Here is a 20425-nt window from a genome sequence, read left to right on the forward strand (position 1 = left end):
AGTCTGTAGAGGTGCTGTGGAGTATCCACCACGTTCCCCAGACCTAACTCCTCTGGACTTTTAGCTGTGTGGAACACTAAAGGACGTCGATTATCGACTAAAGTCACGCACATTGGATGAACTTCGAGAACCCACCGTACACTCATGTGCAAATATCCGACTGAACACGTTGCAGTTAGTAGTTCGTGCTGCAGTTCGACGGCATCGTTTGTGTGTGGATGTTAAATGGTGACCATTTCGAACACCTACAGCGATATCTTTAAGTTGGACTTGAAGCTACACTTTCACCAAAAATGAGACAACACCGTCAATTAGTTTGCAAGTTATGGACTTTTAAACAGTGGATACGTTTATTTGGACCCCTCTGTATTTACAATGTGTCTTCTGTCACGATCTTTATTTTATTTTTTACGCCGAGAAGGAGGAGGAGATTAGTATTTAACGTCCCGTCGACAACGAGGTTATTAGAGACGGGGCGCAAGCTTGGATTAGGGAAGGATGGAGAAGGAAAGCGGCCGTTATCTTGCAAAGGAACAATCCCGGCATTTGGCTGGAGAGATTTAGGGAAACTACGGAAAACATGAATCAGGATGGCCGGACGCGAGTTTGAAACGTCGTTCTCCCGAATGCGAGTTGAGTGTGCTAACCATTGCGCTGCCTCGCTCGGTAAGACGCCGAGGCGTTGCGCAGTCTGCGCCACACCCCGAGTGATCCGTTTAGTCCGAGTCCGTTAGGACTGAGTCTGCTCGAGCCAAGTTAGGGGACCACACACGAACGAGCCGCACCGCCATTTTGCAATGGTCTGTGGCCGTGAAATGTGAAGCGTTTTCGGTAAACGACGGAGGCTATGAACGAAGAAGAATTCTTTAACTGCCGCTGCCTTTATACAGGGTTTCACAGGAGGAGTGGTCAATATTCGGAGACACGACATGAACGATCATTCGAAGCAGAGACGTCCAGCAAACGTGGGCCCTAAAATGCATTCCGTAAGGGCTACGAGAATTTCTTAGTCTTCGATGCTACGAAACAAAAGTCTTCTAATGCAACCTCTTTGCTTTCCATATTTTGGGAGGAGGTAATATGGAGCAAAACAAGAAAAAAATTGTCTAGCAGACATGGCTTCTAAAATGCGTACATTAAGATCTATATCACTTATTCGGTAGAAGAGAGATGTTTCACAGAAGCGAAGACGAACAGGTGCTCATATAGATCTTAAGGTATGTCCTTTAGAGCACATGTTTACTCGACATTTTTTCTTGTTTTGGTCCGTACCACTAATTCACAGAATATGGAAAGCAAAGAGCTTGCAGTAGAAGATATTTTTTTAAATATCGAAGACTAAGAAGTTCTGTCAGCTCTTAAGGTATGCAGTTTTGGGCCCATGTTTATAGACGATCATGCCTATCATATTTATGAATATTTACCATTCCTCCTAATATATCATGTATAGCCGGCCTCTGTGGCCGAGCGGTTCTAGGCGCTTTAGTACGGAACTAAGCTGCTGCTACGGTCGCAGGTTCGAATCCTCCCTCGGGCATGGATGTGTGTGATGTCCTTAGGTTAGTTAGGTTTAAATAGTTCTAAGTCTAGTGGAATGAGGACCTCAGATGTTCAGTCCCATAGTGCTCGGAGCCATTTGATTTATCCTGTATCGAGGAAATAAAACCGGAAAGGAAATGGCAGATAAGATGACTTTCAGCTAGAAGACAAAGTGACAAGGAGAGAGCCCAGCCGGCCGAAGTGGCCATGCGGTTAAAGGCGCTGCAGTCTGGAACCGCAAGACCGCTACGGTCGCAGGTTCGAATCCTGCCTCGGGCATGGATGTTTGTGATGTCTTTAGGTTAGTTAGGTTTAACTAGTTCTAAGTTCTAGGGGACTAATGACCTCAGCAGTTGAGTCCCATAGTGCTCAGAGCCATTTTTAGAGAGCCCAGGATCGTGGTTCAAAATGGCTCTGAGCACTATGGGACTTAAGAGCTGTGGTCATCAGTCCCCTAGAACTTAGAACTACTTAAACCTAACTAACCTAAAGACATCACACACATTCATGCCCGAGGCAGGATTCGAACCTGCGACCGTAGCAGTCGCGCGGTTCCGGACTGCGCACCTAGAACCGCGAGACCACCGCGGCCGGCCCAGGATCGTAGATGGGAATCGGGGAACGGACTGAGTGGTGAGTTAAGGTGTCAGATATCTCACCCTTAAAACTATTCACACTCGAGGTCCTTACTTCATCCTTTGAAACAGAATCGCTACTGGAAACAATAATAGCCGCCATGGCAATAGAGTATGCAGTTCATAGAGTTGTGCTAACACGAAAACCATCGCAAACAACAATATTACTGCAAATGACAAAGTGTTAAAAGTATCACATGTATTCCACTAGAGAGAAAAAGGCATGACCGCATAAATGTGGTGTTACGTAAATTAAAGAGAAACCTGTTGATGATGTAACATCGCCGGAAACACACATGGCAAAAACCGAACAACAATAAATTTTTTTTTGATCAAGACGGAACCTCTAAACTACATTTAAATCGACTGAGAAATCTTTTTAGCCACAATACATGCAAGAGTTTACAATGTCACTGAAGATGGTTCAGAAACAGTGCAAACAGTATTTTTGTCACGAGTGCAAACAGTATTTTTGTCACGGAAGATACGTACAATACTGTAGGAAATGACCACTCAAATGAACTTCTTAATTTATGAGCAATTTCCACTTTATGTCGCTTGGTATCATTCCCAGTAACTTTTTAAGGTCATAGGTACAGCGGAAGTACTAGGCTCATTTAAATGTGCTGGTTAGATATGCAGAGTATCACATCATTGTCTTACAAATAGAAATGGTACCAGGAAGATTATTTCGTCGCAAGGATGGATTAGACGCCAATGACGTTGGTTCATTTGTTGCAATTAAGAATTAGATAATATGTAGTGAGGATATTAAGGATTACGTGTGTGAAGTAATCTGGATGAAGTTAAGCATCAAAGGTGCGACAAATTGGTAATCGGATACTTTTACAGACTGTCTGCATCAAGAGTTTTAGTGCTGGAGCGCTTCAGATAGAACTTGCAGAATTTTGTGGTATAGTATTCTGATCATCCTATTGAAATAGAGGGAGGTTTTAACTTGCCACTATAGAATGTCATGCGATCAAAACTGGTGCCAGAGGCAGGAATTCGTGTGACCTTCTACTGACTCTCTTGTCCGAAAATTACTGCAGGCAGATAGAGGGTTATGTCTTGACCTCTTGGCAACAAACAGTCCTGAACTTCTCGAGTCAGTTAAAGCACAAGAGGGTATCAGTGATCATAAGGCTATGGTAGTGTCAGTGACTATGGGTGTTGTAAGGACTGTTCAGAAAGATGGGAAAATATTTCTGCTTAGCAAAAGTGACAGGATACATACAAATATCTTAAGATAAAAGTCGAATATTCAATGCCTAGGACGAAGATGAGAGTAAACTCTGAGACCTCTAGCAGCAAACAGGCCTGAACTTTTCGAACCAGTTAACATACTGGAGTGCATCAGTGATCGAAAGGCTGTAATAGCACGAATGACTGCGAGTGTTATAGGGACTGTTATGAAAGGTAGGAAAACACTTTTGGTTAGTAAGAGTGACCGAATACAAACTGCAGAGTACCTGATCAATCAATGTCAAATATTTATTTCTGAGAATGAATATGTGTAGCACAAATGGATAAGATTCAAAAAGCATCTTTCAATACAGCTTAGACAAGCACGTCCCGAGCGAGGCTTTAAGGGACGGGCAAGACGAAAAACCCACCACGGATTAACAGTTGTGTTAGAAAGTTGCTACGCAGACAATGACTGCTTCATCACAGATTTAAGAGAAAATAAAACGTAGCCGACAAAGAAAAGATGAACGAAAATAAAATAAACGTAAGGAGAGCAGCGAGGGAAGAGTTCGGTGACTATGAAAGTAAAATTTTGCCACCGATCTGACTAAAACATAAAACCAGTAAGCGTGCTGAAATCATCTATTCAGTCACTCAGCGGTTATGCTGGCACCGAAACGGAAGATGACAGAGAGAAGGCCGAACTACAGAAGTCGATCTTCCGAGACTGTTTCATCGCGGAAGATCGTAATAACGGTCCCTGCTTCTACTTATTGTGCTGTAGACGAAATAGCAAATATTGAGATAAGTGATGGTGGGATAGAAAAGCAATTAAGAGTACACTCGCCTAGTAGTGGAAAGGCATCTGGATCAGATGAGATACCTGTAAGATTATACAGAGATAAAGCGAAACAACTTGCTTATCTTTTAGCAGCAGTTTATCATAATCGTTGGAGAAAGGAAGGGTGCCTAGCGACTGAAAAAAAAAAAGCGCAGGTCATTCGCGTTTTGAAGAGGGGTCTTGGGACAGATACACATAATTATAGGTTTATATCGCCGAAGTCAGTCTTGTAGAATTATGGAACATGTTTTGTGCTCACGAATTATGACGTTTTTGGAGAATGTAAATCGCCTTTATAAAGGACAACATGGCTTCTGCAAACAGCGATTTTTCGAAACTCAGCTAGCTTTCTTCATCCATTAGTTCCACAGTGCTGATGGTATCGCCACTGAGGTTGACACTGAGTTCCTTGACTTCAGGAAGGCATTTGATACCCTCCGACAGTGCTGTTTAATGAAAAAAAAAAAACAACGAGCTTACCGAGTATCGGACCAGATTTACGACTGGATTCAAGACCATCTTAAGGAGAGAACTCAACGCATTACTCTCAACGTAGCAAAACCGGCAGATGTAAAACCAGTTTAAGGAATACCCCACGTGTGTGTGACAGGACCGTAACTGTTGGTTGATTTGAAGGTAAGGAAGTCGGCCGTGCCTTTTCAAATGAACAATCTCGGTATTTCCTTAAGTGATTTAGTTAGTAGGACGCCCGGATGAGAGTTTGAACCGTCGTCCTCCGGAATGCGAGTCCAGTGTTCCAACCACTGTGCCACCTCGCCCGGTCCTTCATTCTTAAGATCACATATAAATGATCTAGTTGCTGACGTCGGAATCTCCAAGAAGTTGTTTGCAGATGGTGTAGTTTTCTGTAAGAAGACAGCAACGTCAGAAAACTGTAGCGAATTGTGAGAGGAGCTGCAGAGGATTGGTGAATGGTACAGGGACAGGCAGTTGACCCTGAACGCCAATAAATGAACATACTGCGATTATGTAGGAGAAGAAATCCACTACTGTATTTTACAGTACTGGTGACAAATCAATGGAAACATTAAGTACTGTAAAATATGTAGGAGTATCTACCTGGAGTGACGTAAAGTGGAATGAACACACAAAACAATTAGATTGAGGTTCACAGGAAGAACAACGGCCTTGCCGCAGTGGATACACCGGTTCCCGTGAGATCACCGAAGTTAAGCGCTGTCGGACGTGGTCGGCAAATGGATGGGTGACCATCCAGGCCGACATGCGCTGTTGCTATTTTTCGGGGTGCACTCAGTCTCATGATTCCAACTGAGGAGCTAGTCGACTGAATAGTGCGGCTTCGGTCAAGACTACCATCATAACGACCGGGAGAGCGGTGTGCTGACCCCAAGCCCCTCCTATCCGCATCCTCCACTGAACACGGCGGTCGGATGGCCCCAGTAGGCCACTCGTGGCCTGAAGACGGAGTGCTTTTCTTCATAGGAAGAACCTTAAGAAAATGTAGTTCATCCACTGAAAATGTGGCTTATGAGGCGCTTGTTCGGCCGATTCTTGCGTGTTACTCATCAGTTTGGGATCCTTACCAGGTTGGAATAATAGAAGAGATAGACAAAACCGAACTAAGAACGGCGTGTTCCGTCACGGGGTCCTTTATTTGGCGCGAGAGCGTTACTCAGGTGCTCAACAAACTCTAGTGGCAAACGCTACAAGAGGGGTTATGTGCATCAGGGAGAGGTTTACTTTTGAAATTCCGAGGGAGTACGTTCTGGGAAGAGTCGGACAATACATTACTTTCTTCCAAATACGTCTCGCGAAATGACCAGAACGAGAAAATTCTAGAAATTAGAGCTAATACGGATGCTTATAGACACCCATTCCTCCCACGCGCCATTCGCGAATGGAACAGGGAATGTTGGACTAGACATTGGTACCAGTAGTACTGCCCGCCATACACAGTCGGGTGGCTTGCGGAGTACACAGGGTGATTTTTTCCACCACGTGCAAACTCTAGCGACTGATCGATGAGAGGATACGGAACAAAAAAGGTCTAACGAACTTATGTCCGGAAATGCATGGTTTCCATTCTAGACACCATTTATTCAATCGCAATTTGTTACAGAGACTGCGGTCTACAGTTACAGTATGAACTGAAAATGGTTTCCATCTGCCTCAACGCATGCGTGTACTCACCCTAGCAATTTCTGTCTCACACGTTCAGATCGGCCAGGCTGCATCTGAACCGTGTCAAAGGCAGCACGAATGCGCTGTTCCACTCTCTCCACATCTGGAGTGGGCTCTGCATGGGCGGTACTTTTGAGGTGGCCCCATAACCAGAAATCGCACAGATTGAGATGCGGTGAACGAGCAGCCCATGCAACTGGACCCCTCGTGCGATCCATCGATCAGGGAAGACACGCGTGAGATGCGTCCGGACGTTAACTGCGAAGTGGGCTGGAGCACCGTCATGTAGCCACCACATAACCCTTCGAATCATCAATGGCACTTCTTACAGCAGAGGAGGCGATGTCACCCGCAAGAAACGTCGATGGTTTTGGCCTATTAGGCGACTTGGAAGAAAGATAGGTCCCAAAATACGATCGCCAATTGTTCTGGCCCACATATTCCGGCTGCACCGAAGCTGATGATTTGCTGTCACCATACAATGAGGTTTCTGCATGCTATTCCACAGATGACTGTTATGAAAGTTGAAGACACCACACCGCGTAAATGTGGCCTCATCCGTGAATAGAAAGGATGACACAAATCCCGGAATCGTTATTGTCTGGTGAAGAAACCAGTAACAAAACTGCCCCCGATGTGAAAAGACTGTCGCTAGTAAATCCTGCACACGCTGTAAGTGATAAGGATAGCAACAACTGTCATAGAGAATATTCCATCCGGTCGTCTGGCATACCCTGTACTGGAGGTCCAACTGCCTGGTACTGACTCGCCGATCGCCTTCCACAGTGTTAATCACATTTTCCTCCAAATCTGGTGTCCCAACATTTCTGGTACGTCCTTCACGATTTCCTGCTTCCTGAAACGACCCTGTCTCAGAAAAACGGCGAAACACTGTTGCAAGCATTGAATGCTGTTGTTGTTGTCTACGGGGATAGGTCTCCTGATACAACCTTGCTGCCCGCTGACCGTTGCCATTTGCCTTTCCGCAAGTAAAAAGCATGTTCGTAAGCTCTAGATTCGAATACGGAACCAGTGTGTACAACCTGTATCACATCCACTACAATGTGAGTCAGCAAGAGTAGTGAATCGGACACAAAATTACCAATTACTGTGGCAGGAGAGGAACAGTACCACCCTCTAGGAGGAAACCATAACTGTGGCAGCATTGTACAGCGTGTTGGAACGCAGTCTCTGTAGCAAAATATGATTGAATAAGCGGTCTCTAGCATAGAAACCATACATTTCGGGACGTAAGTTCATTATACATTTTTTACCGTGTCCTCCCACTGATCAATCCTTAGAGTTTGTACACGGTGGAAAAAATCACCCTGTGGATGTAGGTGTAGACAGAGTTTTATGGTAACCAAAATACCACACTGCCCACAAGTGGAAGTTTTTCCCCATGAGCGCCGTCATTGTGCTTAATCAGACTGCAGTAGCGCTAGTGAACAGCAGGAAGGTGGCCAGGGCAGGGGCTACTGACCTTCCCGTTGCAGCCGTTGTCCGTGGGGCTGTAGGGCACGCTGGCGGGCCATAGCGCCCTCTTGGGCGCCGCTTCCACCGCCGCCACCAGCAGCAGCACCACGCACGCTACCAGCGCCGCCTGCAACACCACACGTTTCAAAAATTAGACAAAACTGGCATAGGAGCTAAGAGTATTGCTATAATAGCAGCGTAAAATAAAACGAACAGCGCTGCAATCTCCATATGTGACATAGGTCGCACAGAAGATAGAGGTTAATTTCAGGTTTCAGTAGGTATTGGATTCTACAAGAGTGAGAGAAGATTGACGTCGACGTGCCGTACTGACGCAAATGGCGACCTGCAATGGGCGATACTACATACTGGCCATTAAAATTACCACACCACGAAGATGACGTGCTACAGACGCGAAATTTAACCAGCAGGAAGAAGATGCTGTGATACGCAAATGATTAGTTTTTCAGAGCATTCACACAAGGTTGGCGCCGGTGGCGACACCTAAACGTGCTGACATGAGGAAAGTTTCCAACCGATTTCTCATACACAAAAAGCAGTTGACCGGCGTTGCCTGGTGAAACGTTGTTGTGATGCCTCGTATAAGGAGGAGAAATGCGTGCCATCACGTTTCCGACTTTGATAAACGTCGGATTGTAGCCCATCGCGATTGCGGTTTATCGTATCGTGACATTGCTGCTCGCGTTGGTCGAGATCCAATGACTGTTAGCAGAATATGGAATCGGTGGGTTCAGGAGGGTAATACGGAACGCTGTGCTGGATCCCAACGGCCTCGTATCACTAGCAGTCGAGATGACAGGCATTTTATCCGTATGGCTGTAACGGATCGTGCAGCCACGTCTCGATCCCTGAGTCTACAGATGGGGACGTTTGCAAGATGGCAACCATCTGCACGAACAGTTCGACGACGTTTGCAGCAGCATGGACTATCAGCGCGGAGAACATGGCTGCGGTTACCTTTGACGCTGCATCACAGACAGGAGCGCCTGCGATGCTGTACTCAACGACGAACCTGGGTGCACGAATGGCAAAACGTCATTTTTTCGGATGAATCCAGGTTTTGTTTACAGCGCCGTGATGTTCGCATCCGTGTTTGGCTCCATAGCGGTGAACGCTCATTGGAAACGTGTATTCGTCATCGCCATACAGCGTATCACCCGGCGTGATGGTATGGGGTGCCATTGGTTAAACGTCTCGGTCACTTCTTGTTCGCATTGACGGCACTTTGAACAGTGGACGTTACATTTCAGACGTGTTACGACCCGTGCCTCTACACTTCATTCGATCCCCGCGACACCCTACATTTCAGCAGGATAATGCACGACCGCTTGTTGCAGGTCCTGTACGGGCCTTTCTGGATACAGAAAATGTTCGACTGCTGCCATGGCCAGCACGTTCTCCAGATCTCTCACCAATTGAAAACGTCTGGTCAATGGTGGTCGAGCAACTGGCTAGTCACAATACGCCAGTCACTACTCTTGATGAAATGTGGTATCATGTTGGAGCTGCATGGGGAGCTGTACCCGCACACGCCATCCAAGCTGTGTTCGACTCAATGCCCAGCCGTATCAAGGCCGTTATTACGGCCAGATGTGGTTGTTCTGGGTACTGATTTCTCAGGATTTATGCACCCAAATTGCGTGAAAATGTAATCACATATCAGTTCTAGTATAATATATTTGTCCAATGAATACCCGTTTATCATCTGCATTTCTTCTTGGTGTAGCAATGTTAATAGCCTGTAGCGTATGTTCCCCCGGAAAGTATGGTAACAGTCAGCCCTCTGTCAGGTCTTAACTTGCTGTCTGTTGAGAGACACTATAGTATCGCTCAAAAGTATTTTGTAGTTGAACTAGTAGGGTGGTAGAATTGTTTATTAATACGCAGAATCGAAAGAAACCAGTTGTTCAGGCAGAAGACTGCTTAACCTCACCGCGGTTACATGTACTGATTGCTGAATACAGGCAAAAGAAATGAAATGATCGTGTTGCACTGACTGCCAGGAGGCCCCATCCAGGGAAGTTCGGCAGCTGGCTTGCAAGACTTATTTCAGGCGACGCCACACTGGGCGACTTGCAAGTCGGTGTTGATGATCTGATGATAATGACAGGACAACACCCACTCCACTAGTGGGGAAAAAAATCTCCAACCTGGCTGGGAATCAAACCCTAGCCAGTTGCACGGGAGGCACACACGTTACCACTCAGCTAACCAGGAAGACTGAGTACAGTTAAACATGGACTTAAGCCGTAAACAGTGTTGCCAAGGGGCTACTTAGTATTTTGTAGAATGCAACTGCAAACGAACAAAGCTACAAAAAGGTAATTGAATTCTGATATTTTTATTTACTTCCTGCAACGCTTAAAACTAAAGAGTACACAGAAGATTTCACACAAGTTGTCTGCACAGCCAAACTCAGTCCTTCGTTACGAAGGTACTTGGCATCTCATAACTGCTTGTGAGTCTCTGGGTCCGCCTCCAGAAAGAAAGGGGGAGAATAGAACACGTTGCACAAAGTGGTCGGGCCCAAAAAACCATCCAAAAAGAAGATCATCAGAAGGCAATCGATGGCTGATCTCGAAGAATCAGTCCGGGCAATATATGATGATCTTCAGGTAAAACATAGGGTGAAGGTCCGTGTTTCACTTAGCAGCTGTAGATCTGAACTTCTCGAAAACCTACGATAAGTGCGAAGAAGAGGAAGGTCACACTACGGTTTGCAAAGAAATACAAGTTATGGACCACTGAAGACTGGTCAAAAATTTTAGCGAGTAATGGCAGTTTAATCTCTTCTCCTCAGGCGGGATACAGTACATTCGACGGTCGGAAAACAACAGGAATGACAGAAGGTGCCAAGTATCCATCATGAAAACCGAAGGAGGAAGCACCATGTTGTGGGGGTGCTTCTCACGAAGTGGTGTAGGTCTTTTCGTCCACATTAAAGGGTTAATGGATAATCGGAAGTGTGATGAAATATTAACACCTCACGGAAGACGAAATATACATCGTAATTGGCAACTGCATCACGACAACGATCCGAAGCATCCTTCTTGTCATATTAAGACATTTCCGATGCAGCACAAGGTCCAGACTTGAACCCCACAGAACATCTTTGGGACGAGCCGGATAGACGCGTTGCCCAGCAAAACTGCACCGACAACGAGGCTTTCTATCAAGAATTGTATGAGCAATGGAAGAAGGTTCCTCAGTCGCGATTGGCCAAACTTGTGGATTCTGTGCCATCCAGGTGTGCTGTAGTAATATACACAAAGGGCTATGCAACTAAATTAAACCAAGAACACCACGGATCAAGACTTCATTATTAGTTTACTTCGGTTTATTTTTAATTAAACACGTTTGAGACTATGTAATTTATTCATTTTGTGTTTTATTATTAGTGTAGAGATTAGAACCGTATACTATACTTAAGAAAATAACGTACATACTATAAAGATTTGATAATTAAGTTCTTTCATCTAAATTTTACCTAAAAATTTTTTCCGAATTTATTATCTCCATTCCAAAAACCTCGTCTTATTCAAAACTCAGCAGTCGTTGATGTTTGTTTACAGCTTTCTTCCGCTATTTAAATCGTCATATTGAATTAGATGAGTGTTTCTGCTTCCTCTTATTTCGTTTGGACTGTTTATTATTGCATATTGAAAGAGAATCGAGTGTCTAAGTGCTTTAGACAGGAGAAGGGAGAATAATCAACGTGTTATGTATGCGTAACCAGCAAAGCAATTTAAAAATTATAGATGGCAGGGTACTGAATATTTAACACAAATAATGTCCAGTAAACATTTAGTTCGGCAGTCTGTCTGTAGGTGGTACACTAAAAGAAATAACTGGCGATGTTTCTGAGGAGGATGTGTTCGTCTTCAGACTGAGCCTGCCGCCTGGCAAGCTTGCGAGTGCTGAGGCTAATCTAACTGTCAGGCGCCCACGTTTAAGCTGAGTCAGCCATTACGGGCGTCTCCGTAATACACTACCAGATAAACAGAAGTGAAGCGCCCAGGAGACCTGGTCAGTTGTCAGTGTAACTTCGTACACACATACATCATCAGCGTGTATGTAAATGATTAGAATGGAAATCATCGGGGAGAAGTAGAATGGCCACCAGAATGCATTAGTTTTGTTTGTGATTATTGAAATTTTCCTGGCGTAAAGAGTATTCCATGACCTTTCGGATTGCAGTCAGATGACATCGACTTCCTGCCACAATGTATCGGCTGACAACCATTCACCCATCTTCAGGTTATTGTTTTGCACTGAGGTTGCTAGTTCAAGTCGCGCGCACAAAGACAGCCGTTACATGAGCGACCTCTGTCGAATTACATGCCGTCGTCAAATATTGCTCCATTTATGGGGCGCAGGATAATCGAATGTAGTCGAATTTAGTCGGGTGATGCTGAGGGAATTAGATTAGGAAACGAAACACTTAAAATAGTAAAGGAGTTTTGCTATTTGGGGAGCAAAATAACTGATGATGATCGAAGTGGAGAGGATATAAAATGTAGACTGGGAATGGCAAGGAGAGCGTTTCTGAAGAAGAAAAATTTGTTAACATCGAGTGTTGATTTAAGTGTCAGGAAGTCATTTCTGAAAGTATTTGTATGGAGTGTAGCCATGTATGGAAGTGAAACATGGACGATAAATAGTCTAGACCAGAATAGAAGCTTTCGAAATGTGGTGCTACTGAAGAATGCTGAAGAGTATATGGGTAGATCACGTAACTAATGAGGAGGAATTGAATAGAATTGGGGAGAAAAGGAGTTTGTGGCATAACTTGACCAGAAGAAGGGATCGGTTGGTAGGACATGTTCTGAGGCATCAAGGGAACATCAATTTAGTATTGGTGGGCAGCGTGGAGGGTAAAAATCGTAGAGGGAGACCAAGAGATGAATACACTAAGCAGATTCAGAAGGATGTAGGGTGCAGTAGGTACTGGGAGATGAAGCTTGCACAGGATAGAGTAGCATGGAGAGCTGCATCAAACCAGTCTCAGGACTGAAGACCACAACAACAACAACATGGCGCGCAGGAGCATGCGTAATGAGATACTATATGCACGCTCTCTGTTGGAATGCGCATTCGCGGAGTTAAAATTCAGATGTCAAAATGAATAAAAATAAATACCGCTAGATGTGCCATATGTTATAAAATGTTTTCTTACAGGAGAAATTACAGATATCACCAGGTCGCACACCTTATCCATTTGAAAGCTGCCATCACGATTAATGAGATCTTACGCTAAACGTATTTCCACCGATTCCTTAAAACTGAATCCTAGAAGGATCTCGTCGAGGCCAAGATTTCCGTGGAAGAGTAATCCATGGAATGTACTGTGGAGATACAAAGTTCGGCTATGGCTGAGTTACTGGGCTACGAAGGCGAGTGTGGCGATCATGTTCAACGCATCCTTCACGCACTTTGGGCGTCGTCTGTCAAATGTAGGGTTTGCCACACTGACATGGTATTCTATTGAGTCCTACCTTCCGCAATCCCAGATCGCCCTTTGCCGAACAGAGAAGAGCACAAGTCTTTGACATGTTGTTTTCTTCAGATTCTGCCGAATTTCGACGAAATATTGCCGACGTACTGGAAGGATGCCCTGGACTTCAACCGCTCCTTCTCCTGCTCTTGTGGGTGGTCACGTTTCTTCTTTCTTAAAGCTGTGTGATCTGATGTGGCCTGTCGGAGTGGCCGTGCGGTTCTAGGCGCTACAGTCTGGAACCGAGCGACCGCTGCGGTCGCAGGTTCGAATCCTGCCTCGGGCATGGATGTGTGTGATGTTCTTGGGTTGGTTAGGTTTAATTAGTTCTAAGTTCTAGGCGACTGATGACCTCAAAAGTTAAGTCACATTTTGCTCAGAGCCATTTGAACCATCTGATCTGATGTGAAGATTATCCATTACTTTTGGACACTGATTGTAGGTGTTCCAGCTCATTTGCAAGGCTGTCTCTATCAGATACAGCACATACCTGGTGCACCAACGTTCGAGGGACGCCCATAGTTTGTGTTGGGCAGAGGCAGATAGACGTCTGCAAATACAAGTCTGCATGTGTGGGCTTACGATAGACTGAATATCCCAATGATCCATCCGATTTCCGTCTTCAACTTATTTTTTATTCAACAGAGAATATTTTGAGCAAATTGACGGTGTTGCCATGGGTAGCCTTCTCTCCCTCAGGTAGTAAACATTTTTATGGAAAACTTTGAGGAGAGGGCAGAGCCAAAAGTCTTCTGGCAATATGTGGATGATACTTTGGATGGTACTTTTGTAGTGTTGCCCCACGGTGAAGAAGAACTATCATGCTTGTTGCAGGGTCTGAATTCTATCCATGAGAATATCAAATTTACGATGGAATTGAAGAAGGGCGGCTGTCTGCCATTTCTGGACATCTTCGCCAGATGGAAAATGGATGGATAATGGGGTATTTCCTTCACCGTAGGCCCACACATACAGACCTGTATTTGCAGGCGTCTAGCTTCATCCACCTATACAAAGTATGGGCGTTCTTCGAACGTTGGTGCACTTTCTGGGATCGGGAACGGTCCTGTAGAGATAAAACGCACCCGTGTGTGACAGAACTATCAGAACCTGGTGGAATCTGAAAGGTGCCTCATGATGGATTTCCGTTTGGCCAGTTGGGATCGCTTGGTAAAACACATCCTAAGACATCAAGGATGCCAATTTAATAACGTAGGGAAATGTAGAGAATAAAAATTGTAGAGGGAGACCAAGACTTCACTAAAATAAGCACGTTCAAATGGACATATGTCGCAGAAGTTATGCAAAGATGAAGAGATTTCCCAAGAAAAGAATAGCGTAGACAGTTGCAAGAAATCGGTCGTGGACCTAAGGATCACAGCAACTACAGTAATAATCATTCTCGTCGCAATAATTTTTCTCGTAACAGTTATTATTATTGTCATATGTATCGTCAGTGTTATCGCTGTCGATCGATGATTTGGTATATTCATCTACCTCGAACAACATAAATCGTGAGTGGTCGGCAAACCTATTCATATGCTGTGATAATGGTGAGTAGATTCTTGCATAAAATTAGAGTTGTTGACTCATGTGGCAGGAACAAAAAATATAATTTATTCAATACAAAATATAATTTATTCAATACAATTCAATATCCAAGACGTGTTATCGGCAGACAAATACCTTAAACCTGTCTCTGCAGATATTAAACTTTCATACAATCGAGAAACATCGCCGTTATTCTGAATAACTGTGGCTACGCTGAAAGTAATTCATATTTACTGTAAAGACTCCGCGTTCATTTTCAACTGTCTCGACTGCAGAAATGAAAATGTGAACCATATACTTATACATGGTTCAGAAAGTAACCTCCGATTGGTCACGGTGCGGGTTGTGGGGGGAGTAGCGACGCCATCTGTGCGTTCACGCACTCAACAGGTCAGTCGGCATCAAGCCGTGGTCGAGTGAACGTCGTACCTGCGCTAGTTTAGTTTTTGTGGCAGTTTGAAATGTGTGCTGCAATAGAAAACCCCGCCAAATGTGAAGTGCGTGCTGTCATAAGGTTTTTTACAGCCAAAGGATATTCTGCAGCAGCTATTCATCGTGAGCTTCGTGCCGTGTACGGACCAAGAGTTATGAGTGAAGGAGTTGTCCGTGAATGGGTACGTTTATTTAAAAGTGGACGAGAAAACGTTCATGATGAAGAGAGGAGTGGTAGACCATCATTGGTGACTGACGAACTCGTTCAGACAGTTGATGCAAAAGTTCGTGAAAATCGACGTTTCTCAATGTCGGAGTTGTCTACTGGTTTTCCACAGATTTCTAAGACTCTCTTGTACGAGATAGTGACAGCAAGATTGGGTTACCGTAAGTTCTGTGCACGATGGGTGCCCAAAATTCTTACCGACCACCACAAAACTCAAAGAATGGCCTCTGCATTAGACTTTCTGTCACGTTATGAGGACGAAGGAGAACCATTGTTAAACAGAATCGTGACCGGTGACGAAACCTGGATTAAGTACGTGAACCCTGAGACAAAAGAACAATCAAAGATGTGGGCACATTCAAATTCGCCTACCAAACCAAGAAAAGCCTCGCAAGATTTTTCTGCCAGAAAACTGATGGCAACGGTGTTTTGGGATGCCAAAGGGGTGTTGTTGGTTGAATTCATGGAACGTGGTACGACCATTAATCAAGACGTGTACTGTGAAACAATAAAAAAGTTACGACGGGCTATACAGAACAAACGCCGTGGTATGCTGACTTCCGGTATCGTTTTTTTGCACGATAACGCCCGTCCTCACTCTGCTCGCAGAACAACGGCCCTTCTTGAGTCCTTCAAGTGGGACGTTATGAACCATCCACCTTACAGCCCAGACCTGGCGCCAAGTGATTATCACCTCTTCATGCATTTGAAGAAATGGCTCGGGTCACAGCGGTTTGATGACGACGAAGAGCTCAAAGATGCGGTCACAGGCTGGCTCCAGGCACAAGCGGGTGATTTTTATGCAGAAGGAATTTCAAAGCTTGTGAAGAGATACGATAAGTGCCTCAATCGCTATGGAGACTATGTAGAAAAATAGTGCAAAGATGTAGTTGTAAGATGTATATATTAAAATATTCTTATTTAACTTGGTGTATTTTTTTAAATCAACCGGAGGTTACTTTCTGAACGGCCCTCGTACAACTGACCTGGAAAATGTTTATAGCACTGACGCGGTATTGACCCTTGTTAATGAGTAGGAGAACTCCACAGCAGAGAAAATGCCGGCAACCGTGATCGCGATGTCCCGACCGGTTGCTGTAACACGTCTGCGAATGCGCGTCTCCCGAAAGCTCTTCTCCGAGTTCTTCTCTATGTCGTTACGTTTGAGTGAGTGAGAGGAGCAGACGTGTTTAGTGGCTAGCTGAATGTAACACAAAATGGTGCTCGTGATAAAACAGCGCGTATTCATTGTCGAGTGTTATGCAAAACCTATTTCGTGGAAGACGTGTGAGAACCGTTTGCACAAGAATTTAAAACTGGGATGTTTTTTCCGCACATCCAAATAAGTCATCAATGCAAAAATTAGTGCCAAAACGCGAAACGGGCTCTGTAGCGAATTACAGCCGTAACTATCTGAACAGAGTTCAAACATCAGAAAACAATACTGGAGTGAAGGAGAGCCTGGAACAGAGTCCGACGACATCTCAACGCCGTTTACCTGTGTAAATGGGAATTAAGGGATTGTCACGTCGAAACATTATCAAAAAGGGCTAGCATCTGAATGCTTGTAAATATATTGTTCGGCATCGGATAAAGCTTGTTGAGTTCTGCCGGTGGTTTCCGAGTGTAACGGAATCAGGGCTTTTGGATTATTGGTATTTCATTGCTTCAGGGGAAGCCTGGTTCATCCTGTCATCGTATGTGAACTCATAGAACATGATACACTATGCGTCAGAAAATCCCCGTCAGTACTTCGAAGAGCCGTTGCGGAATGTCATACACTACTGGCAATTAAAATTGTTACACCAAGAAGAAATGCAGATGATAAACGAGTATTCATTGGAGAAATATATTTTACTAGAACTGACATGTGATTACATTTTCACTCAATTTGGGTGCATAGATCCTGAGAAATCAGTACCCAGAACAACCACATCTGGCCGTAATAACGGCCTTGATACGCCTGGGCATTGAGTCGAACAGAGCTTTGATGGCGTGTACAGGTACAGCTGCCCATGCGGCTTCAACACGACACCACAGTTCATCAAGAGTAGCGACTGACGTATTGTGACGAGCCAGTTGCTCGGCCACCATTGACCAGACGTTTTCAATTGGTGAGAGATCTGGAGAATGTGCTGGCCAGGGCAGCAGTCGAACATTTTCTGTATCCAGAAAGGCCCGTACAGGACCTGCAACATGCGGTCGTGCATTATCCTGCTGAAATGTAGGGTCTCACATGGATCGAATGAAGGGTAGAGCCACGGGTCGTAACACATCTGAAATGTAACGTCCACTGTTCAAAGTGCCGTCGATGCGAACAAGAGGTGACCGAGACGTTTAACCAATGGCACCCCATACCATCACGCCGGGTGATACGCCAGTATGGCGATGACGTATATACGCTCCCAATGTGCTTTCACCGCGATGTCGCCAAACACGGAAAAATGACGTTTTGCCAATCGTGCACCCAGGTTCGTCGTTGAGTACACCATCGCAGGCGCTCCTGTCTGTGATGAAGCGTGAAGGGTAACCGCAGCCATGGTCTCCGAGCTGATAGTCCATGCTGCTGCAACGTCGTCGAACTGTTCGTGCAGATGGTTGTTGTCTTGCAAACGTCCCCATCTGTTGACTCAGGGATCGAGACGTGGCTGTTCGATCTGTTACAGCCATGCGGACAAGATGCCTGTCATCTCGACTGATAGTGATACGAGGCCGTTGGGATCCAGCACGGCGTTCCGTATTACCCTCCTGAAGCCACCGATTCCATATTCTGCTAACAGTCATTGGATCTCGACAAACGCGAGCAGCAATATCGCGATACGATAAACCGCAGTCGAAATAGGCTACAATCCGACCTTTATCAGAGTCAGAAACGTGATGGTACGCATTTCTCCTCCTTACACGAGGCATCACAACAACGTTTCACCAGGCAACGCCGGTCAACTGCTCTTTGTGTATGAGAAATCGGTTGGAAACCTTCCTGATGTCAGCACGTTGTAGGTATCGCCACCGGCACCAACCTTGAGTGAATGCTCTGAAAAGCTAATCATTTGCATATCACAGCATCTTCTTCGTGTCGGTTAAATTTCGCGTCTGTAGCATGGCATCTTCGTGGTGTAGCAATTTTAATGGCCAGTAGTGTAGTTGGTATTTGGCGCGCAATATCTGGTATCCGCATCGTAAGACGATTCTTTCATCAAACTGTTCACACTATCGATATATCCAGAAACTGTTTAACCTATATGTCAGTCAACACACAGCAAAAAATGGTTCAAATGGCTCTGAGCACTATGGGACTTAACATCTATTGTCATCAGTCCCCTAGAACTTAGAACTACTTAAACCTAACTAACCTAAGGATATCACACAACACCCAGCCATCACGAGGTAGAGAAAATCTCTGACCCCGCCGGGAATCGAACTCGGGAACCCGGGCGTGGGAAGCGAGAACGCTACCGCACGACCACGAGATGCGGGCAACACGCAGCAAGCCGGAGCAAGAGCATACATCGCAATGACAACCTTATCACAACTGCATGAGGTTTTTGGGTGAGGAGAGGACACTTGGCAAAAGTAGTCCAGTGTCCTAGTCACCTCGACTACCTGAGCTCTCTCCCAGACATTTTTACCTGTGGTTCCAACTGACGGGTGAGATATACTCAAATAATCCTCATACACAACAGGACGCTGAAAACGCTGTTGCTGCTGACCCGCAGACAGATCTGCTACGCTTATCTCACCGTTTAATAAGTCGAGTCAAACGCTGCATCGTCTTTAACTGCAATGAAGTTCGTTAAGAAGGGTTAATCCCACGCCAATCCTACAGTAAATATTTTTGAGACCAGTTCTATTTTGTCCACCCAGTATTACATCTAGATCTACATCTACATCTACTTGATTACTCTGCAATTCACATTTAAGTGCTTGGCAGAGGGTTCATCGAACCACAATTATACTATCTCTCTACCATTCCATTCCCGAACAGCGCGCGGGAAAAACGAACACCTAAACCTTTATGTTCGAGCTCTGATTTCTCTTATTTTATTTTGAAGATCATTCCTACCTATGTAGGTTGGGCTCAACAATATGTTTTCGCATTCGGAAGAGAAAGTTGGTGACTGAAATCTCGTAAATAGATATCGCCGCGACGAAAAACGTCTTTGCTTTAATGACTTTCATTCCAACTCGCGTATCATATCTGCCACACTCTCTCCCCTATTACGTGATAATACAAAACGAGCTGCCCTTTTTTGCACCCTTTCGATGTCCTCCGTCAATCCCACCTGGTAAGGATCCCACACCGCATAGCAATATTCTAACAGAGGACGAACGAGTGTAGTGTAAGCTGTCTCTTTAGTGGACTTCTAAGTGTCCTGCCAATGAAACGCAAACTTTGGCTCGCCTTCCCCACAATATTATCTATGTGGTCTTTCCAACTGAAGTTGTTCGTAATTTGAACACCCAGGTACTTAGCTGAATTGACAGCCTTGCGAATTGTACTATTTATCGAGTAATCGAATTCCAACGGATTTCTTTTGGAACTCATGTGGATCACCTCACACTTTTCGTTATTTAGCGTCAACTGCCACCTGCCACACCATACAGCACTCTTTACTAAATCGCTTTGCAACTGATACTGGTCTTCGGATGCCCTTACTAGACGGTAAATTACAGCATCATCTGCGAACAACCTAAGAGAACTGCTCAGATTGTCACCCAGGTCATTTATATAGATGAGGAACAGCAGAGGTACGAGGACGCTTCCCTGGGGAACACCTGATATCACTTCAGTTTTACTCGATGATTTGCCGTCTATTACTACGAACTGCGACCTTCCTGACAGGAAATCACGAATCCAG

At 44.9% G+C, this 20425-nt stretch overlaps 1 protein-coding gene across 1 annotated transcript in view; it reads right to left on the reverse strand.

Annotated features, from left to right (window-relative positions):
- LOC124595220 overlaps positions 1-20425 on the reverse strand; it is a 41035-nt gene that overhangs the window by 9593 nt on the left and 11017 nt on the right. The window contains exon 2 of the mRNA XM_047133864.1: positions 7850-7969. Coding sequence (XP_046989820.1) covers positions 7850-7969 — 120 coding nt within the window. The remainder of the gene's footprint in view (positions 1-7849; positions 7970-20425) is intronic.

The sequence above is a fragment of the Schistocerca americana genome, chromosome 2 (assembly GCF_021461395.2).
Source record: "Schistocerca americana isolate TAMUIC-IGC-003095 chromosome 2, iqSchAmer2.1, whole genome shotgun sequence".
NCBI classification, from domain to species: domain Eukaryota; kingdom Metazoa; phylum Arthropoda; class Insecta; order Orthoptera; family Acrididae; genus Schistocerca; species Schistocerca americana.